Source organism: Euprymna scolopes, chromosome 24, assembly GCF_053919585.1.
Source record: "Euprymna scolopes isolate OS-2025 chromosome 24, ASM5391958v1, whole genome shotgun sequence".
In the NCBI taxonomy this organism is placed as follows: Eukaryota; Metazoa; Mollusca; class Cephalopoda; order Sepiida; family Sepiolidae; genus Euprymna; species Euprymna scolopes.
In genome coordinates this window covers 43,481,433-43,502,657 of record NC_136505.1, presented here as the reverse complement: position 1 = coordinate 43,502,657, position 21,225 = coordinate 43,481,433, and the positions used below count along the sequence as shown (strand labels likewise).

General features: G+C 33.8%; 1 protein-coding gene across 3 annotated transcripts in view; it reads left to right on the top strand.

The window, feature by feature from the left end:
* LOC145246677 (uncharacterized) overlaps positions 1–21,225 on the top strand; it is a 205,707-nt gene that overhangs the window by 161,524 nt on the left and 22,958 nt on the right. For all 3 annotated transcript variants that reach the window (XM_080108390.1, XM_080108391.1, XM_080108392.1), the window contains exons 2-3: positions 4,650–4,758; positions 6,560–6,744. In XM_080108390.1, coding sequence (XP_079964516.1) covers positions 4,650–4,758; positions 6,560–6,744 — 294 coding nt within the window. The remainder of the gene's footprint in view (positions 1–4,649; positions 4,759–6,559; positions 6,745–21,225) is intronic.

The window sequence follows — 21,225 nt, the reverse complement described above, 5'->3', positions numbered from 1 at the left end:
CAAACAGACAAAAATCACGTATCAATTTGCTAATTTGAAATCCTTAGCAGCTCTTTCTTTCGATTAAAAACCGATTAAAAGTTTACCACGTGTCTAAATGACCAATATACCAAATTTCATGTTTGTAGGTCACAAATTCGTTGAGTATATAGGTTGAGAAGTGTCCGCCCTCCACACACATATTCTCACTTTCATGGATATACTAGCAGACCGCCCGACGTTGCCCGATAGTAAACTACGCATAAATATTGTATTTTTATTAATACATGTTTCTTATTGCTAAACAGAAATACAGTAGGTATTAAGCCTAACGATAAATTCTTAAAAAAAATGAAATAAATAAAAATAAACGAAAAAAAACTGAGACATGTGCATGCGAGTATTATGTTTTTTTTTTTTAAACAGTTCACTTCTTGTAAGTAAAAAAAAAATACTCGAGCTGAGATCGAAACCAAAACCTATAGACAGTGGGTTAATAGACTATTACGATTAAACCAGCTTGACATGAATTTCAAAGATTGTTTTCAAACTAACTCAACATAAGAAAACTTTCAACTATTTCACGACCGCGTTGCGCAGTCGTGAAATAGTTGAAATCAGATAAAAATCTGGTGGCCTCTGACGTACCAATTTTTCAATTTTAATTCCTTAGCAGCCCTTTTTCCGGATGAAAAAGGATTAAAATTTTTCCACATGTCGGATTATCCGATATACCAAATACCAGACTTGCAGATAAAAAATTCGTTCAGTATATAAGTTGAGAAGTGTCCTCTTCCATCTGGACCAAAGTAGGTTTGCAACAACAGATGCCACATAAAAATGTATTATGTCTAGACTGTTAGGCACTATCTTATGGCACATTAGAACGGCCTTATAGACACATTTACTCGTTATAATAAAATCCTACATTGAATCTTCGGAGTAACACTATCGCAATCTTTGGAGAAAGAAGTTCATATTTATACCTTTAAATATTAAGTCCTTCTACCGCCCCAGTCAACACCGAGAGAAAAAATATACATTCTACAGATATTGTACTTGAACCCTTCATAACTGGATCATAACCTCAAAGACATAACATGATATTCCTCATTTTCTCTTCATAAATAATAACGGCTCCCTTGACAAAATTCTTCATTTCTGATTGGCTTAGTGCTGAAAATCATCCCATGCAGGAACCCTATTCTTTTGAATAAACGAACACTTACTAACATTCAAACATGGCGTCACTTCGACACATATTCTTACGCCAAAAATTCTTTTTATTTTACATTAAATACATCGTACATATAAATTGCCTTGATACACTTATGCTAGCCTGCTAAAGCTTTTGTGTTTATATAAATCGTAGATGTTGTTAAGTAATAATGTTTTGCAACACATCGACACATGTTTATGAGCCGATAATTCTTTTTTTAATCTAAATAAATATTTTTGTTTTTGCAGTATGATTGCTTTAAATTCTTTTTTACGCTAAATACATCTTTTCAGTTACAATAAATCGTAGATATTATTAAGAAAAATTGTTTTGCGACATATCGAGATTTATTTGATTTAATTTTCACCCCCAACAAGGCTCACTGCCACTTTGGTGTAGGGGGCTACTATCAGGGGCAACAACAACTGAGGAACTATGTAGGGATTTGGGCAGCAAGATGTCGGTTCACGTTGCAATTTAACTTCTGCACGTCAGGGAGGGAAGCAGGGACCTGGAATGGAATTCCAAAGTCCAGCGGTTCTGGGGAAGAAACTACTGGAGTAGAAGGATCTTTTACATCTAGGGATCTCTACAGTGTGAGGGTGAGATTTAGAAGACTGTCGGGTTTGTCGAGGGTGTTCACGTCGTGGGGGCACAAGTGCTTGAAGTTCGTCAGAGCATTCACCATTAAAATGCTTGTAGAACAGGCAGAGGGATGCAACGTTTCGTCGATGGGACAGAGGCTGAAGCTTAAATGCCAGCTCAGGCCCTATCAGATTTGCGACTAACTTTTGAACCTTGTCTTAGAGCGAGAGACTAGTAGCAGATGCACCAGCCCAAATATGACAGCAATACTCCATGCATGGGCGAATGGTGGCCATATAGAGGTATAAGATACTTCCGGGTGTTAGCAGTTTTTCTAGCACGGTAGAGAGACCCCACCTTCCTTGCAGCGGCCCTGGCAATGCCTTCAATGCAATTATTCCAACTCATGTTTCCTATTAACGTTAGGCCAAGGAGTTTGAAAGATGTACACTCAGATAAAGAGTCGTTGGCCATTGCTAGAGGTGGTAGAGGAGGTTTCTTGTAATTATTGAATGAAACTAGTTTACTCTTGGCGGCATTGAACGTGACCATCCATTTTTGTCCCCATTTCACTACAGATTGGAGGTCATCCTCTAGTGTTTTTGCCATTTCTTTAGATATGTGTTCATCTGTTTTCCTGTCGTGCGTGTGTGGTGTCATCAGCATATATACCCATCTCAGAGGCAATTTTGTCGGGGAGGTCATTTATGAATATCAGGAACAGTAGAGGTCCAAGGACAGACTCCTGGGGCACTCCCGCATTATATCATATTGTTTAGATATACGACCGTCGAAGACAACCTGGATTTTTCTCTTATCTAAGAATGATTTAATTATGTTAAGTATTCTACCAGTGATACCGTATGATCTAATTTTCCTGAGGTGACCCTCATGGCATACCCTGTCAAAAGCCTTAGATATATCTAGAACTACCTCTCTGCCCTCCTCCGCTTTGTCCAATGAATGGTATATACGTTCAGAGATTACAGTTAGGATGTCTGCTGTGGAACGGGCTTGCCTAAATCCATATTGTTGGTCGGTCAGAAGTTTAGTATCTGTAAGGTGATAGACTAGAGCATGGTTAATTAAGGTCTCAAATATGTTGGCAAAAAGTGGGAGGAGGCTAATGGGGCGATAATTTAATGGGTCAGTCCTTTCGCCAGAATTCTTGAATACTGGTACCACAGAAGCAGTTTTCCAACAGCCCGGAAAGCAAGATTCATTAAGGTATTTGTTGTAGAGTTTAGAGAGAACTGGAGCTACTTCGGCTGAGAACTTTTTAATAGCACAGCTGGGATAAGATCGGGTCCACATGCTTTGGAAGTGTCAAGTTTTTTATGATAGCATGCACCTGAGCAGGGGTGATTTTCAGATCGTCTAGCGTGGCGTCTGTCCGCATAGGAAATTCAGGTAGGGGGTAGTTGGAACGGTCCAGTGTGGAGTTTGAGGCAAACCGACTGGCAAGCATGTTAGCCTTCTCAGTTTGTTGAGCAAACAACCTCGTGATTGTTGGTTAGTGGGGGAATTGTTGATTGCTCATTATTTACTACACTGTTGTAGATTTTCCAGAAGTCACGAGTTCCTAGTTTTTGTGCTTCGATGTGTTTTTTAGTGGTTTGCGTAAATTCTCTCTTAGCTGTCGCTATTTCTTTCTTAACATTACTTCTAGCTTCTATGTACTTCTGTCTGTTTGAACTGGACTTTTGTCGGTTAAATCTGCGGTATGCATGCTGCCTTTGAGCAATGGCAGTTGCGCAAGTCGAAGTAAACCATTAGGGAGAGTGAGGCTTGCTATAAAATTTCCGCATGGGAACACGCCCTTCGATTGCAGTTTTTAACCATTCAGTGGTCTCGTTTGCGCACTGTTCAGCAGGAAGAGAAAAAATATTTCGCCATTGGGGCGTCTCTGATAAGATCTCTGATGGCTTCCCAGTCAGCCTTTTTATAATATCTCGTTGTTTTGAGCACTGGCTCTTCAGTTTTCGGTCTAGAGTTTAGGGCGATTTCAACCATTATCACTGCATGATCAGCATTCCCAAGTGGGCTGTTGGCATTCGTTATATAATCATCGGGAACTGTAGTCAAAAACGGATCTAGAAGTGTTCTTTCTGGTCAGGGAAACTGGTTGGAAACGTAACAATTTGTGATAGGGAGTGAGATATAGAGAAGCTATGAGTTGTTCTGCCCGCTGTATATGTGTAAGTAGAGAATCCAAGCCAGTTTTTGTGGTGGAAATTAAAGTCACCAAATGCATATACTTGTGCGCTAGTGTCGAGGGAGAGTGCTGTGTCTATGCTGTCAGAGACTTTGTTTATTATGGTGCAGTCCTGGGTTGAGGGAGAGCGGTAGAGAAAATAAAAGTAGCTAATGTTGTGTTGCATGTTTAGTCTAAAGCACATAAAGGCTTGATCATCCGTTTCTAGGTTTGTTTCTCTAAGGGAAGGGTATTACGAATGTAAACTCCAAGTCCGCGCATGTGTCTGTCAGAGTCCTTACGGCAGAGTGGGAGATATCCAGGCATGTTAAAGTAGTTAGATGGGATGGAGGAGTATAGGTTAGTCTCACTTAGTGCTAAGATATCCGAGGTATTTGTTAGGAGAAATGCTTCAAAATCAGCTAATAAAACAAAAGAATCTTTTTCTCTTACTTTAACTATATCGTAGATGTTAATTTTTCTTACGAACTGATGGTACCATGCTATTTTTTTTTACTGAAAAAATGATTACAACAGTATTATAGCCGAGTCTCGGAAATTGCTGAAGCAGTTTACGGAAATATATATTTCCAGAAATATCATCAAACATTTTACACCACTTGCTGCTTCATCTCCTTTCGACAATTAATTGCCGTTTATCTCTCCTTTCAGATATGGTGCTGGCCGAAGAAAATCTTACCATGAGCCTCGCCGTTGCCTCATCCGTGGCAGTGTTTATGTTTGCGGTGTTGATTGGTGTGATAATCGTTGGAATCACATGGTGAGTATCCACTTTATGTGTCTACTCCATCAAGTACTCGTTTACACGGGAGCGTATATATATATATATATATATATATATATATATATATATATATATATATAAAATTGACACATCTAATAGTACACCAATTTCATTTCTAAACATAGCTTCACAAAATCCAACATTAACAATTTCAAAGATACAAAATGTATCAGATATACATGATTATTATTTAGCGAGACATTCATCCATACATTTCTTGCTTTTTTCTCTGGCTGTAACTGGAAAATCATGGACGTCGCTCCCTGATGGTAGTAGATATGGCAGGTAGGTTGCCATAGAGTTGCTGCTTCGTGGGATAATCTTGCCAAGATATATTTATAGTATACGAGTGTACGAGTGTATGTGCTGGGGAGCTTTCTTTCCAATCTTTTAGTAAGTGTCCAACTTCGCTAATACCAATCCCACGTCATGGCAGAATGAGAATATACTCTCTGGTAATCTGGAAAGGGCCATCCATGGCGGGCAGACTGATGTAGAACTTGAACTGGCTAACAGGGCTCTGATGATGTCAGGGGAGCAGAATGACAGAGGCGCGACTCCGACGGAAGAATCAAAGAACCATTCAACAATAGGACACAAAAGACACTGGGCGGAAGAATCAATCATTGATCATAGGTCATGGTCAACCAATCTAATTGAGAGACTACTGCGTTTCAATTGAAGACGTAACTCACGCGGATGATATTATTTGAGCTATAGAAAGATTCCCGATGTTTATTTCCAATATTTATATTGTAGTGCAATTTACTCACAAATTGAACCTGTACATTGAAATCAAAACGGAACCATTAGCCCCGGTTAAACGAAAGGGAAAAACAATACATACTAAAGAAGCGTAAAATTCTATTTAATATCTGGAAAATTGGTGTGTCATTCATTATTATATCATATGCTTCGGTGAATAATCTGTTCTTTCTTGAGTTTACTCATCAGGGTTTTTGTTTCTGTATGCATTCATCATTATCGTATAACTTTACTTACGTGACAACAATTCGTGATGTTTATAGTGCGTGTATAAAGAAATAAAGTTGGCGCTATTTGCGTTTTTAATTTCTAACGATTATGTTCGTTGGGGGGGGGGAAACAAAGAAACACGCATTTTTCACCATTCCCCGATAACATCCAATGTGAATGCATCTAAAGACGGTCGGAGGTTACATCGGCCGAAACCTTGTGAGAAAAACAACCAAAATGAGAACAATAGCCTGAACAATCAAAATAATCTATATATCTATAAAAGTGAGAATGTGTATGTGTGTGTGCGTGTGTGGACACTTCTCAACCTATATACTCAACGGATTTTTTAATCTACCGACTTGAAATTTGGTATATAAAATATTCATAAATGTGGAAAAAATTTAATCAGTTTTTATCCGAAAAAAAAAAAAACAGATTGCTAAGGGGTAAAAATTGATAACTGTTCCACGAATGCGCATGCGTGAATGGTTCACATGACATTATGTTAAAAATAAGTACAATTTGAAAACACGCTTGAAATCACGTATCAAGCGGGACTAATGGATGTCGTACTTGACTCACTGTTTTTTTAGTTTTTGTCTCGATATCAGCCTAAAAAAACTTAAACAAAGTGAATTGGTTAGAAAAAAAATATAATACTCAAATACACATATCTCAGTTTCTGTATGAATTAAAATGTAATATTTATGCATATTTTGCGACAGGACAACGCCGGGCGGCCTGCTAATAATTAATAACTAACTAAATATCACTATGTTTTTCTTTATTTCTTTGACAGCGATCGATGGTTTGATAAATATCAATCTCGCTTGGGTCGTGGCAAAGTCCCCCGAATCGCTGGTTTCTGGAAGAAGAAAAAGAAAAGTCACCATGCCCTGGCATCGATGCGCTCAAAGACTGAAATGAATAATTATAACAGCGTGGTCATCCCGACGTCAGCAAATTCGCGGAACAGTCACACAGGTTAGCTGACTCCTTATCATTGTTTTATTCAACCTGTCTGTAAGATGAACTATGACCGACAACACCAGACAAACGAATACTAAAAAAAAAAAGAAAAAAAATGATATAAATAGACTAACCTAGTAATCTGTAACCATAATCTAAAAGAAGGGAAATATTTCTAGTCATAATTACGTCACAGGATTTCTAAACACACACGCACACATATACACGGATAATGTAATCCCTACAGCCATGTAGCTTGAAAATGCTGCTGGCAAACCTGACATAGTTATATGGAATAAGTTAGAAAGAGTGGCAACCTTGGTTGAAGTGAGCGTCTTTAATGATGGAGGTCTGAACAGAGCTAAAAGAGAGAACCACTAAATATTTTCATGTGTGATATAAAAAGAAACTGGAATCTTGGAGAGATATCAATTGTACCAGTTATTATAGGTGCCACATGGCTTATGAAGAAGAACCTGAAGTCCTACCTCACTAATATTCCTGGTGGACCAAGTGCAAAAGAGATCCAGACAATTGCACTTAAGGGAACAACGAGGATACTAAAAAGAGCTCTCGGTTGGATTCAATAAAAAGCAGGGCAATGTTGGCAGCTGGTTTGGCTGCCCCATACCCAGCGTTACAATATTTAAAGGAAGAAAATTAATAAAAAAAGACACACACAAACACACACACAGACAGACAGACACAGACAGACAGACAGACAGACAGACACACGCACACACACACATTGATACACAGGCATGTCTAAGATTATTCTTACCATTATTAAATGACATTTGTATTAGTAATCGATAGTTTAATAACAAAATGGTACAATTAAAACGAGCGACCTTTTGTGTCCCAGAATTTATTTTCTACATAGTCATCACAATTCTCAATGCGCCTTTGCCAAGTATTACAATGACACATCTCTGCTTCTGACGCACGTCCATGTCAATGGTTGTTTTCTTAGTGTCCAACCCCGTCACTATCTGCAACAGAGATATGAAACTTGTAGGTCATGAATGCATACGTTCAGTAATCATAAGAATGCAATTTGCAATCCCTCTCTAATCAATTCAGACGAAAGAAAAATAGGAGGCATTACTTTTTGAACGCCTTTCGTATAAATAGAATTCAATCAATTATATAAGCGCCTTCATAATCCAAGCAGACTTTATACCATTTGCATTGAAATAGCCAATAAAAATTATTATACTTAGTTCACGTGAAAAAAAAAAAAAAAAAAAAACTTTGACAGTTATTCAAAACTCAGCATCTCCAACCTTAAGGGCTAGCATTTATAGTGGGCTTGCTGATGAATACTATCGCAATTTCTTCAGAAATGAATAAATTAGATGAGGCTTAAATTTAGTACGTTGTGCTAATTATTGTGTGCCTAAAAAGATAATATTATTTATTATATTTCTCTACTATTAAAGCAGGATTTTATATTATATAGAGAGATAAAGAAATGTTCACATGTGATAAAGCATCATACGTTTATAGATATTTATGATAGAAAGTGAAACCAAAACTTATGCAATTTTAAGATTACTAGCATTATTATTATTATTATTATTATTGTTATTATTGTTATTATTGTTATTATTATTATTATTACTATTACTATTATTTTCATTATTATCATTTTATTATTATTATTTATTTACTTATTTATTTTTATTTATTTATCAATTAATTAATTAATTTGTTGTTTATTTATTTTATTTATTTTGATTAATTTATTTTATTTTTTTAATTGATTTATTTGTTTATTTATTTATTTTTCATTATTTATTAGTTTGTTTATTTTTATCATTATTTATTTATTTTTACTATTAATTTATCTTTTATTATTTATTTTGATATTTTTGCTATTTATTTATTTTATTATTTATTTATTTATTATTATTTATTAATTTATTTTTATTATTTATTTATTTATTTATTTTTATTATTTATTTTTATAATTCATTTACTTCTTTTTCTTATTTATCTATTTATTTATAAACTGAGACTTCCGGCGCCTAAAATTAACTTCCTCGAAGTTAGATTTGATTTTTCACTTTTGCTCATTTTGTTTTTTTAGTATTAATCTAGTGAGTCTAACCAGCTGTTGAGATAGAAAATATCCGACAAGATTTTATTCATGTCTAGAATATAATTTGCAGTTGGTGTTACTTACATGAAGAAATGTTCATATCTAATAATATTTATAATAGAACTTGAAACACGAAAACTATGTAATTCCAAAATAAATAGAAACACTTATTATTTACTCACTAGGAGTAGTCACACAGGCCATCATCAAAAATTCCTTTTTGAGAACAACTTGTGGTATTCCCTGGAGTCTGAGTCACAACAAGTCTCCTCAGGTTTCCAGTACTCTCCAACTCGTTCGATAACCTTTGCAAACATATTTGCGTTATCGGAAAGTCGCTTACCATTGATTTCTCGTTAGCGGCGATCATTGGTCTTCACTGGAATTTGAGTGACAATAAACCTTCCCCACGGTCCCAGTTCTCTTTGCACTCATCCAACTGAGGTGTGCTTCCTCTCCTTGGTCTTTACATCCTCTATGACCCTCATTATTTCGTGTGGGGCCCGTTTATAGTGACACTCACAGAAAAAATATTATTATTATTATTATTATTATTATTATTATTATTATTATTATTATTATTATTATTATTATAAACTGAAACTTTCGAGATCTAAAAATATCTTCTTCAGAGCAAGACTTGTTTGATTTCGTTATTATCCTTTTTCTTATTTTGTTGGTATTAATTCAGGGGGGGGGGGCTAGCCTCCCAGTAATATTCAAAATGTTTCGACATAAATAAGCCAAGGCGGAGCGATGTGATGTGCTTGGTGGCGCTGTGAGAATGAGGACATGTACACGCCTAATACATCACAATATATGGATGGGAGTTTCGATCTCAACTAAAATCTCTGCTCAGTCTAAGGTTAATCACAACAAATTGCGAAAAAAAAACATAAGAACTCATAACCCAATGTTGCTCTGAAGAAGCTATTTTTAGATATCGAAAGTCTCAGCTTGTCAATAAAAACAATAATTGGTGTTTATTTATTTATTGTGGACTATTATCCTCATCTTTTCTTTTTGATGTTGTTTCATGACGTTTCGGCCAACTATTCCTCTGGCCTTCGTCAGGTGGTACAGTTCCAGGTGAGAATTGTCTGAAGATGGCGGTTTCAATCCTACCCAAAGCCGGCCAGAAGCTTACTTAGCCGAACGTGGTGAGACGACAACAACTATGGATGGCATTAATTGCTGAGAATGCAGTTCGGAGATTCGGAATTCCTATCCCGACGCGGTTACCACCTGACGAATATTTGGCCTAAACATCGTGACACAACATCAAAAAGAAAAGATGAGGATAATAGTCCGCAATAAATAAATTAATAATACTCATCTAAATAATGAATTCCAATTAAAATAATAATTGGTGTATTAATTTTTTGTAGACTGTTATCACCATCTTCAGAGTTGTTGTTCTTCCCCACGTTTCGGCCAACTGATCCTCTGGCCTTCTTCAGGTGGCTAACCACGACAGGATAAAAATGCCGAGTCTCGTAACTGTATCATCAGTAATTACTGCCTTCCATAGTTGTTGGTGTCTCACCATGTTTTGGCCAACTAATGCTGTGGCCGTCTTTGGGTAGGATTGAAACCGCTATCTTCAGAGAATGCTCATCTAGAACCGTAGAAGGCCAGAGGATGAGTTGGCTGAAACGTGGTGAAACAACAACAATTATGAAGATGAGGATAACAGTTCGCAAAAAAAAAAAAATGAATACACAAATTATGAAGCCTCATCTCAAAGGATACCCATAATCTATATATCTATAAAAACAGAGATGTGTGTGCCACAGACGATTTCTGATTGGTTAATCCAATAATCACATCTCCTAAAAAAGTATAGTTCTTACGCTCTTAACTTTACCATAAAATATTTTGGTCTTATTTATTGTCCATCTTGGAAGGGTTTAATTTTTTTCTAACTTGCCATTTACAAATTACAAAAATACGAAACTTCACAATCCAACCTCCGACTCAACGTCCGCCATTCACAAAACAAGAAAGCAAACGCTGGACAGATTATTAGTACTACTACTACTACTAAAAACAATACAGCACGAAAACACGCGCACACACGCACACACACTCACGTCCACTACCGTCCTTGGCTACGTCACGTTGTTATGGCAACACGATAAATACACAATAAATTTGATTGTCTTCATTTCTACGCAAATATTACGCAAATATAAACCATATAGAATATCTGTATGAATATAATTACACGTAATAGTTAAATAAAGATGATCATCGTATAAGAGAACCGAAAAAGAGACTAATAGGGAATTTGTATAAAGATGTATTTTCTTTTTAAATAAATAGAAAAAAGGGGTGTTGATAAGACTATCGATACTTATACAGTTTAGTGACGACATTAAAAAATGGAAATATTGAAAAAAAAATTTATTATACGTAACTGTTATAGACTGAAGTTCTCCGAAAAAAAATTTCACTTCATTTGATCAAGTAGTTTTTTTTTTTTACAGTGAAAAACAATGATTTATCACGGCTACGTCAACGTGGCCATTTTAAAAATATACCTAGCAGATTACCTCCATTTTAGGCCAAATTTCGCAATCTAGCCTTTTTTTTCTCGCCATATTGAGATGCGCACAACACATCTGCAATTTTTTTACGTTTTTTTTTCTTTTTTTTTTTTAAATCTGCAATTTTTTGCGTTTTTTTTTAAAAATAAGAATACTATTGAATATGCAAAGAAATTGAAGAATGCAAAGAATTGTAGAATTTTTATACGAGATTATTTTCGAAACATGCTCAGTTGGACACGCATGGATAACTTCGAAACTTCGTTTATTTACTTCTGTTACAAATTAGAAAAAAAACACCCCAAAAATGGCATCTGTCTTCGCAAAAAAAAAAATCTCATTCTGGTGGGGGGAAAAAGGGCTAGATTGGCCTAAAATGGAGGTATTCTGCTATGTACGGCAGTTACCTGCCCTTGGGGAATTTCTGGGCCTGCAATAACATTTCCAAAATGGCCACGTTGACGTAGCCGTGATAAATCATTGTTTTTCGCTGTAAAAAAAAAACTACTTGATCAAATGAAGTGAAATTTTTTTTCGGAGAACTTCAGTCTAAAACAGTTACGTACAATAAATTTTTTTTTTCATTATTTCCATTTTTTAATGTCGTCACTAAACTGTATAAGTACCAGACTATCAATATACACAAAAAAATATAGATTTATTTTTGAGTAAAGTTCCCCCGGGTTTTCCTTTCACTTCAGTAAATAATGGTCTTTTGTTATATATATGGCGTACTATTATCCTTAAATATATGATGTTTATGTTTATATATATGTATAAGTGATAGTGTCTGTGTGTGTCTGTGCGTCTGTGTGCATTTCCCTACGCTAAAACTGTCAATTTTAAGCCTACAGATTCGAAATTTGATATACAGGGTACTGAGATTTGGGAAAATCGATGTGATAGGTTTTCGACATAAATTTGGCGATTAAGTGGTCAATATTCAACAATTAGACCTTTGAGAACTCTACCAAACTCCTCCTACAATTTAAGGTCTGAAGACGTGATATTTTATATATAGATTCCTTGGACATGGATCTAACTTATTAACTTTACTTGATCACTAAACAATAAATGTTAAGAGGTCATAATAGGGGTCAAAGTTTAAAAAAATTGACCGTTTGTTTTTTTCCTCAGCATACACTTCAAAACACCTGGGCAACGCCGGGCACCGATTGCTAGTAAATAAATAAATAAATAAATAAAAACAATAATAATAATAACAACCGATTCTAATCATTTTAATGTAGCATCAGTTTTAGCTTTAATTTCGTGAATAAATATTATTAGTTTAATAGAATAGAGATAATGAAAATGACATATTTGTACTTAAATCCCTGTTGAGATAATAGCATGTTATCTGATTATAACGTTGCTGACATCTGAACGATTCAGCCAATGCTTTTCTGTATTTTTTGTACTAATGCGTTTTCTAGTACACTTGAAATAAAAATGAAATAATGTTATTAATAATTTATATAGAACTAGCTGAGAAGGGGCACCTGACGTTGCCCGGGCGCAAAATACGCTTAAATATGATATTTTAATTTGTCCATATTTCGTATATATTACCACAGAGTCGTGATTTCAAAAGTAAAAAAAAAAAAAAAAACGTACTTAGGTGCCATCAGCTAGAATCGAAACCGAAGCATTCAGAGCTGGTTACCATTGTACCAACGTGACACGCATATAAGCCGATTAAAAATTAAAAATAAACTAATATGAATGTACAAAATGTTTAACGATTTTTTTATAATTTTGACCCATTTTTTACCCATTTTTGACTCCTTAAAAACAATTTTAATCGGCTAAAGACCCATAAAAGAACGGTCCATAAAAAATCCAATCATTTGAGGCCCCTAGCACCGCTCTGCGACTTTTAGTTTCAGCAGAGATAGTTTGAAAATATGGAGACAGACAGACAGACAAACATATAGTCGTTTATATATTAAACTAGCCTGGGTGCCCGGTGTTGGCTGGGTATTTGGAGGTGTGTGTTGAGCAAACACACACACACACACACACACACACACACACACACACACACACACACACACACACAAACAACAAAATTAGTGGTAGAAGGAAGGCAGGCTCGAACCCGTATCGCGAAGGAGGAAAAGCAACTGAAAAAAAGTGACGTCTTTGCTGCTGCGTCCATCGCAAAACCGGAAGTTATGAAAGTTTAAATTAAGGCTAGTCAATCGGAAATAGGGTCTGACTTTCGAAAATATCGGCGAAAAAACCGATCCCTCCTTGTAGAATGTTTTTGGCCAACTTTTCGATATTTGTCGTCCAAAGGGCCAGCCTTCAAAACGACACGAACCTCGTGAAAATTCGTCGCCTCTGTCGAATGTTTTAGGCATACATACATACATACATACATTTAAACAGATAGGTGAGATTTATATAATAGATAACAAAACAAATTTAATTAGAATGTCAGCCCATATTAATGAAACATTTTCCCAATCAATTTCGTATGATATTAATGTGCATTCTTCTATACTTGAATCTTGTTCCAAATCCACGTTAACAATATTTTCTATTAGACGACATTAAATTTTTCAACGGTAAAGTTTACGAACAGAAATCCTTGTTTGATATGAAACTATATTGTGATAGAAATATACCTTAAAAACCACATTCCGTTTTTTCTTTTTTTCATTTTTCTTAGTCAAAGTTATCAGAAATCAAGGGGCGCAATTCATGTGGCTAACACGTGATATCTGTGTGAGATGCATAGATATCTTAATATTCCAGTAACTTCCCTTTACCTATCAAACATGGAGTTAGTAAAGAAGTTGGGAACATTATTTTCCTTTTCCTAATTGACAAGTTAAATATGTTATAATATTTCTCATAGTCTCATGGTCTTATTAGATTCCAGCGTCAGAATTCGTCTAGTCTGGTGGAGTATCCAGCTTCGTTATGTTATTTGAGCTAACATCACTTGGGGAAGATACAACATTCCGCGTAAAAGTCAGTGTAGGATAACCATGCAGAGGGGGTTTTATTTGAGCTGCAAATATATTAATATATTCCCGAATGGAGGGTTCAATGTTTTGAGAATAGAGAATACAAGAAACAGTCTAGAAAATACAGGAAACAGTCTAGAAACATAAAAGATAATAAACTGATTAGATTTTACTGTGATTTTTTTTCAAATCTGCAAAGTTACAATTGTTCATTATTTTTTTCTGTTTTCTATATTTACCGGAACTTCTTTTCAAAAATCAAACAGCACTTAAATTTCCCCAGAAGACAGGAAAACACAAGCGAAAAAAAAAAAAAATGATAATAAAAGAACGAAAGATAAATCAAAATACGAAAACTACATGAAAGATAAATACAATGCAATTTAAATACATAAAACAACATTAAACAATAAACAAATAAAATAAAATGTTAATGAACGTCAAATCAATCAAACATAAGATAAGTAAATAAAAATAAAATAAATTAAGCATATCCGGATTTTACAAAATAAATAAGTCAATTAAAAAAAAAACAATCACGAATTGTAATAAAACCCGAAGCGCTTTTTACCAGACAAACTTTTCAAGATATATATCTGAAGGAAGATAAAAGACTGTTTAAAAAAAAAAAAATATTTTTGTAGTAATGCTAATACAAAAGGGATAAGAAAAACAAAAACTGACATGGAATGTGCCCCCCCCAAATAGTTCCAAATGTAACCCGAAGGTTTCTCTGCTTGCACAAAGTAGGGGGGGGGGCTAAAACTGACAACAAGAGTCTCGAGGACAGACAAGTGCCACTTAGTGCGTCCTCTGTGCAAAACGGAAAAACAATCCGGAGAGAATGTAGAACCACAGTCCTTTTTATAAACTAAGTGTTGCTCAATAACCGATTCTACTAATTGGGAATCCCTCGAAATAGGCTGATGATCCCGGATGAAGCGACCCCACAGTTTTTCCTTCTTTCGGATATATATATCCTTGAAAAGTTTATCTGACGAAAAGCACTTCGGGTTTTATTACAATTCGATTTTTTTTAATTGACATATTTATTTTATAATATCCAAATATGGTTCATTTCTTTTTCAGCATTTTAAAATTTTGCTATTCTAATATATATATATATATATATATATATATATATATATATATATATATATATATATATAATATATATATATATGGATATATATATAATATATATATATATATATATATATAATATATATATATGGCGATTAAGCTACATTGAATATTCTGCGTTTCATCCACTATAGGATTCGTCAGGCTTATGCGCATAAGCCTGACGAATCCTATAGTGGATGAAACGCAGAATATTCAGTATAGCTTAATTGTCATATATATTTTATAAATTACTAACTAGCTCTACCTATGTATTGAGTACTTTTGAAGTAAATACTTAAAGTTTACGCATAAATCTATACTTTCGTATATTAAATTTATGTGAGTAAATGAAGTAGTTATATATATATATATATATATATATATATTATAGTAAGTTATAAATATATATGGCAATTAAGCTACACAGAATATTCTGCGTTTCATCCACGCTAAGATTCATCAGGCTTATGCGAGGATTTTGTGGTTATCTCACGTTTTTATATAAGCACCTTCTATTGTGTTTTTAATTAGCCAATCAGCTTTCTAGTTTTCGCCGCAACCTTCCTAAGCATCCAATGAACAGGCATGTACAGGACAAAGGCCCAGTTGACATCCGATTCCCCCGTTTCTTTGTGTGTGCTGTTTTGGCGGGGACGTAGGTGTCTAGTGCCCTGACCTATTTTAAATCTAGGTTAAATTTGTGTTTTTTATGTTAGTTTATATATATATATATATATATATATATATATATATATATACGATAAATATGTATATATATGTTTATTTTTATTTGTTTATTTTCTATTGTTATTGTTAGTTTTAAAATTGGCTAAAAACGCAATAGAAGGTGCTTATATAAACACGCGAGACAACCACAAAATTCTCACATAAGCCTGATGACTCCTAGCGTGGATGAAACGCGGAATATTCTGTGTAGCTTAATTGCCATATATATTTTATAACTTATTACCTTGCTCTATCTTCGTATTGAGCACTGTTGAAGTAAATACTTAAAGTTTACGCATAAATTTATACTTTCGGATATGAATTTATGTGATTAAATTAAATATATATTTATTTATTTATATATAGTAACAACGACTATGGATACCCACTGTAATGGGGTTGTGCGTGGAATTTTTTGTGGCAAGAGTTGAGCAATCTCCAACCAAACTTCTCATGTGTCGACGTTGTTACATACGAGTGGCAAGTGGAGGTTCAGTACGACCGGAAACAATGCCGAGATAAGTGGAGAGAGAATAGATTGCCTAGAATTCCCAAATGAGCATCCATCTTATACATCAAAGAAAATGATATTGGAAAAACATATCATAGGTCTCTCCACCATCTCACAAGCCCAATCATTTCTGCGCTTGATATTGGCAGTACGAAGAAGAGGTTTCCTTCTCGTAGCGCTACCATAGTAGTCCAGTTTCTGAAGATACCTGACAGGTGTTCAGGGACTGACACCAGCTGGTGCTGCAATGTCACAAGACGCAAGGCTCTTTCAGTTTTGTGTACCGTTTTCCCCTCACTCTATTAACAGTAGATGCTGACCCACGATTCGATCTCGCAGAAATTCTGATAGGTCTGATGCTCCTTTGGTTTGTGACATGCTTCTATGTTGATAAGATATTATTTCAGAACTATTCTTATCTGTAAATATAAATAAGCATATACTAATCGTAGGAAAATATTTATCTTAGCGTCTATTATTTCCTGCCATGTGTATATATATATATATATATATATATATATATATATATATATATATATATATATGTGTGTTTTTATTTGTTTTTGTTAGCGATAATTTCTTGAATGAATTCAAGTATTTATACGAAAGTACATTTTTACCTAAATGCTTGTTGGGAATAATTTTCCCATTGACCAATCTGGTACCCCCTTAATATATATATATATATATATATATATGTATGTGTGTGTGTGTGTGTGTGTGTGTGTGTGTGTGTAACATCTGCTTCAAGATGTGCAAATCTGCGGCGAGAGTGCAGAGTCATCTGAGATGGCATGAACGACAAAATTGGAAGAACTCAAAGTGACGGCGATCATCTGGAAAGATGCAGCAATCATCACCATTATATATATATATATATATATATATATATATATATATGTATATATATATATATATATATATATATATATATATTTGTATATATATATATATAGGTAGATATATTTGTTCTTTGTTTTCATTATTCATTTATATATACTAGAAGGGCCCATTTTTCGGCGTTGTCCGAGGATATCTACAAGAATGTTAAGTAATGAAAATCTAGTTAAATAAAAGATAAAAATACAATAAAGCATACAAAATAAGAAATAAATTAAATTAAATTTTGATTTTTAAAATAATTTCTTTAATTTACTTAACAATGTTTTAGAGGTTTAGGGAAAAAAGAATTAAAAAATACAGGCTAAGTAAAACACATAATTATAAAGGAGTTGAAGGTAGAAAGGCAAAAAGGTAGGAAGATGTTTGTAGAGGTTGCTTAAAATGCGTTTCCATCGAAGAAATAGTATTTGCTTAAAATTCGAAAGATCGAAATTAGTTTGTTTTTTTATTCTCTAAAGATGCATCGACTTAATTCTATCTAGTTAATGCACTTGCATGCACGTGTGCATATACATACACACACACACACACACAAATACACACACACGCACATACACATGCGGACACACAGATTCCAGTTTATCTATCTACCGCTTTTACAATTTTTTAAAAAATGTCTATAAATAAATTGACGACATGGAAAGACAATATATAAATAAATACATATATGGAATATAATAGCTGGTAAGAAAAAGAAGACATCCGAAAAAACAACATAAAATATTTATTCCATAATTTACGCCTGTATTATTATTATTATTATTATTATTATTATTATTATTATTATTATTATTATTATTATTATTATTATTATTAATATTAATATTATTATTTATTTATTTATTTATTTATTTATTAAATCATTTTATTCGTCCCCCGACAAAAAGGCGGGTGTACCTGTAAATTCAATTCGTTCGTCTGTTCGTCTGTCCACACTTTTATCAATAACTACGCTTTGGAATTTTTTAAAAATTTTACACAAACATTAAACATGGTATGAGTAAAAATGTAACAGAGCGGATTTTGCGGGAAAACTCCGGTTGCCCCCGTAAGGGTGCCTTTCGGGTTGAAATGGCTAAAATTGACACTTTTGTGCTTATTAAAAAAGAAAATGATGCCTTGGATTTTTGTAAAACTTTCTGAAAAGTTGTAACTTAGTCATTTCTATGTGATTTTGTTTGTCTATACTTCGTGATAACTAATAACAACACTCCATTTTTGGAACTATTTTACCATATTTGATCCAAATTTTCTGTGTATGTCTATTTAGCAGTGTTGCATGGTGCTGAATTTGAATTTTAACATATCAAAGCCTTGGGGACTTTTGGGACTAAATGGGGAGGGTCAAATGATGGACTTATTCATTGCCTTTTTTGTATGGTGCGGAACTCAAATTTACATATGGTTAGGCCTAAAACTGCACCGTTTCTTGTTCATTTTCACCAGGATTTGACGTCCTCTGGGGATTTTGGGGGCTAAATGAGAGGGGGTGGGTGAATGCTGAACTTAGTCATTTTTTTATGCCTCGTTCACTGTGTAACCACCGGGGACCATGCATGCTTGACTTGTTATTATTATTTTTATAATGAGCTTAAACTTTCGTTAACTAAAATATCTTCTTTGAAGCAAGACTTATTTCTTTAGTCATTTTGCTGGTATTAATTAAAAGAGTAGACGAGCTTCCTGTTAAGACCAAAAATGTCCAGCAAGATCTGAGTCAAGTCTGAGCGATGGGTTCTTCTTGGTGTGCTTGAATGAAGAAAGGTTCATATGTGAAGAAGCAGCATGTATATATGAATATTTGTAAGAGTAAACAGTTTTAAAATGATTAACATTCTTCTTCTTCTTCTTCGTATTATTGTTGCTTTTAATTTATTATATTGTTGATAAGATTAGATACTTTCCCTCTGAGACTAATAATAATAGAATGAGAAAAACAACAACTATTTCTTGCCCCGAAAAACATATTTGTACATATCGAAATCTCAACAACGACGACGACGACGACGACGGCAATAACAACAACAATAACAACAACAATAATAATAATAATAATAATAATAATAATAATAATAATAATAATAATAATAATAATAATAATAATGAAAACAGATGAAATATTAAGAAAAGCCCTTGAACGTGGAAACTAACACACAGGAGCAACAAGTGCGGGCCAGGCAAAATGCTGCAAAGGCAAAACATGTAACACTACATGGAACTAAGAACACTGAAACCGCATATCTATAAGTTCTCTAACCCAACTCTATCCCCATTGCTACATCACCGCCCCGCCAAAAATAAAGAGCGAGACCAAATAACCAAGTAGAGTCAAGGGGGAAGGAAACCCCGATGAACTGACCAGACCACAGCCGAATAAGTGCGGAGAGAACTGGGACCTTGGGGAGGCTTAGTGCCTCTCAAATCTCAGCAAAGACAATAGCTACTGCCAACGAGAAATCAATGGCAAGCAGCTGTTGCGATAATGCAAATTTATTTGCAAATGTTATCGAAAGAGGTGGAGGGTACTGGAAACCTGGGGAGAGTTGTTGCTACTCAGCTTCCAGTGAACACCACAGGCTGTTTTCAGGGAAATATCTCTGAAGACCTGTGTGAAAGCTCCTTGTGAGTCAATAATAATAATAATAATAATAATAATAATAATAATAATAATAATAATAATAATAATAATAATAATAATTTCCAAGTAACATCATTTCTGGTTTCACTTTCTCTTATAAATAATGATAATTTAATATTTGTATCATTATTTTGTTAGAATAAAAATCATGAAAATTGCAAATTTATACCATGAAACCTTCTGGAGGTAATGACATGTTCCCTTCCTGATGCATTACGAGTTCAGGCAATATGTTGGTGTATTTCCCTGTCCCTGTAATTTTTCCGTACATTTAAAACAAACCAAAAAATCAAATAATATTATCCATAATATAATTTAAATAACAAATGACATTTAAGAAGATTTTTATGTCATACAAAGAAAAACTTTTCCAAATGAATTTTGAATGAGATTCAAGTGTACAAGGATATCCTTATACTCTTAAATCTCATTAAAAAAATATTTGAAAAAAGTTTTTTCTTTTAAGCAATAAAAATATACAAGTTTTTATTCTGGCGGAAATCCTTGTTTACTCTCGAATTATATTGTGATAGGAATATGTATTAAAAGTAAAGAGGTCAATGTGCACTGAATTTATTTCCCCAGATAAGAGGAAAACACATATGAACAAAACAGAAATACCCATGAAAGCTAACTGCAGAACAAAATTAATAAAATATTTTTTTAAATCAGGTAACTAAATAAAATAAATAACAAATAAATTTAATAAAAATTAATGGAAATTAAATAAATAAAACAATTTTGTTAACTAAATAAAATATTACAAATATAAAAATAAGATATATAAGATAAATAAAATGTAATGAAAATTAATTAAATAAAAGAAATGGGATAACTGAATGAAATATTACAAATATAAAGATAATGGAAATTTAATGTATATAAAAAAAGATAAATAAAATTTAATAGAACTTAAATAAATAAAACAAATGGGATACGTAAATAAAATATTACAAATATAG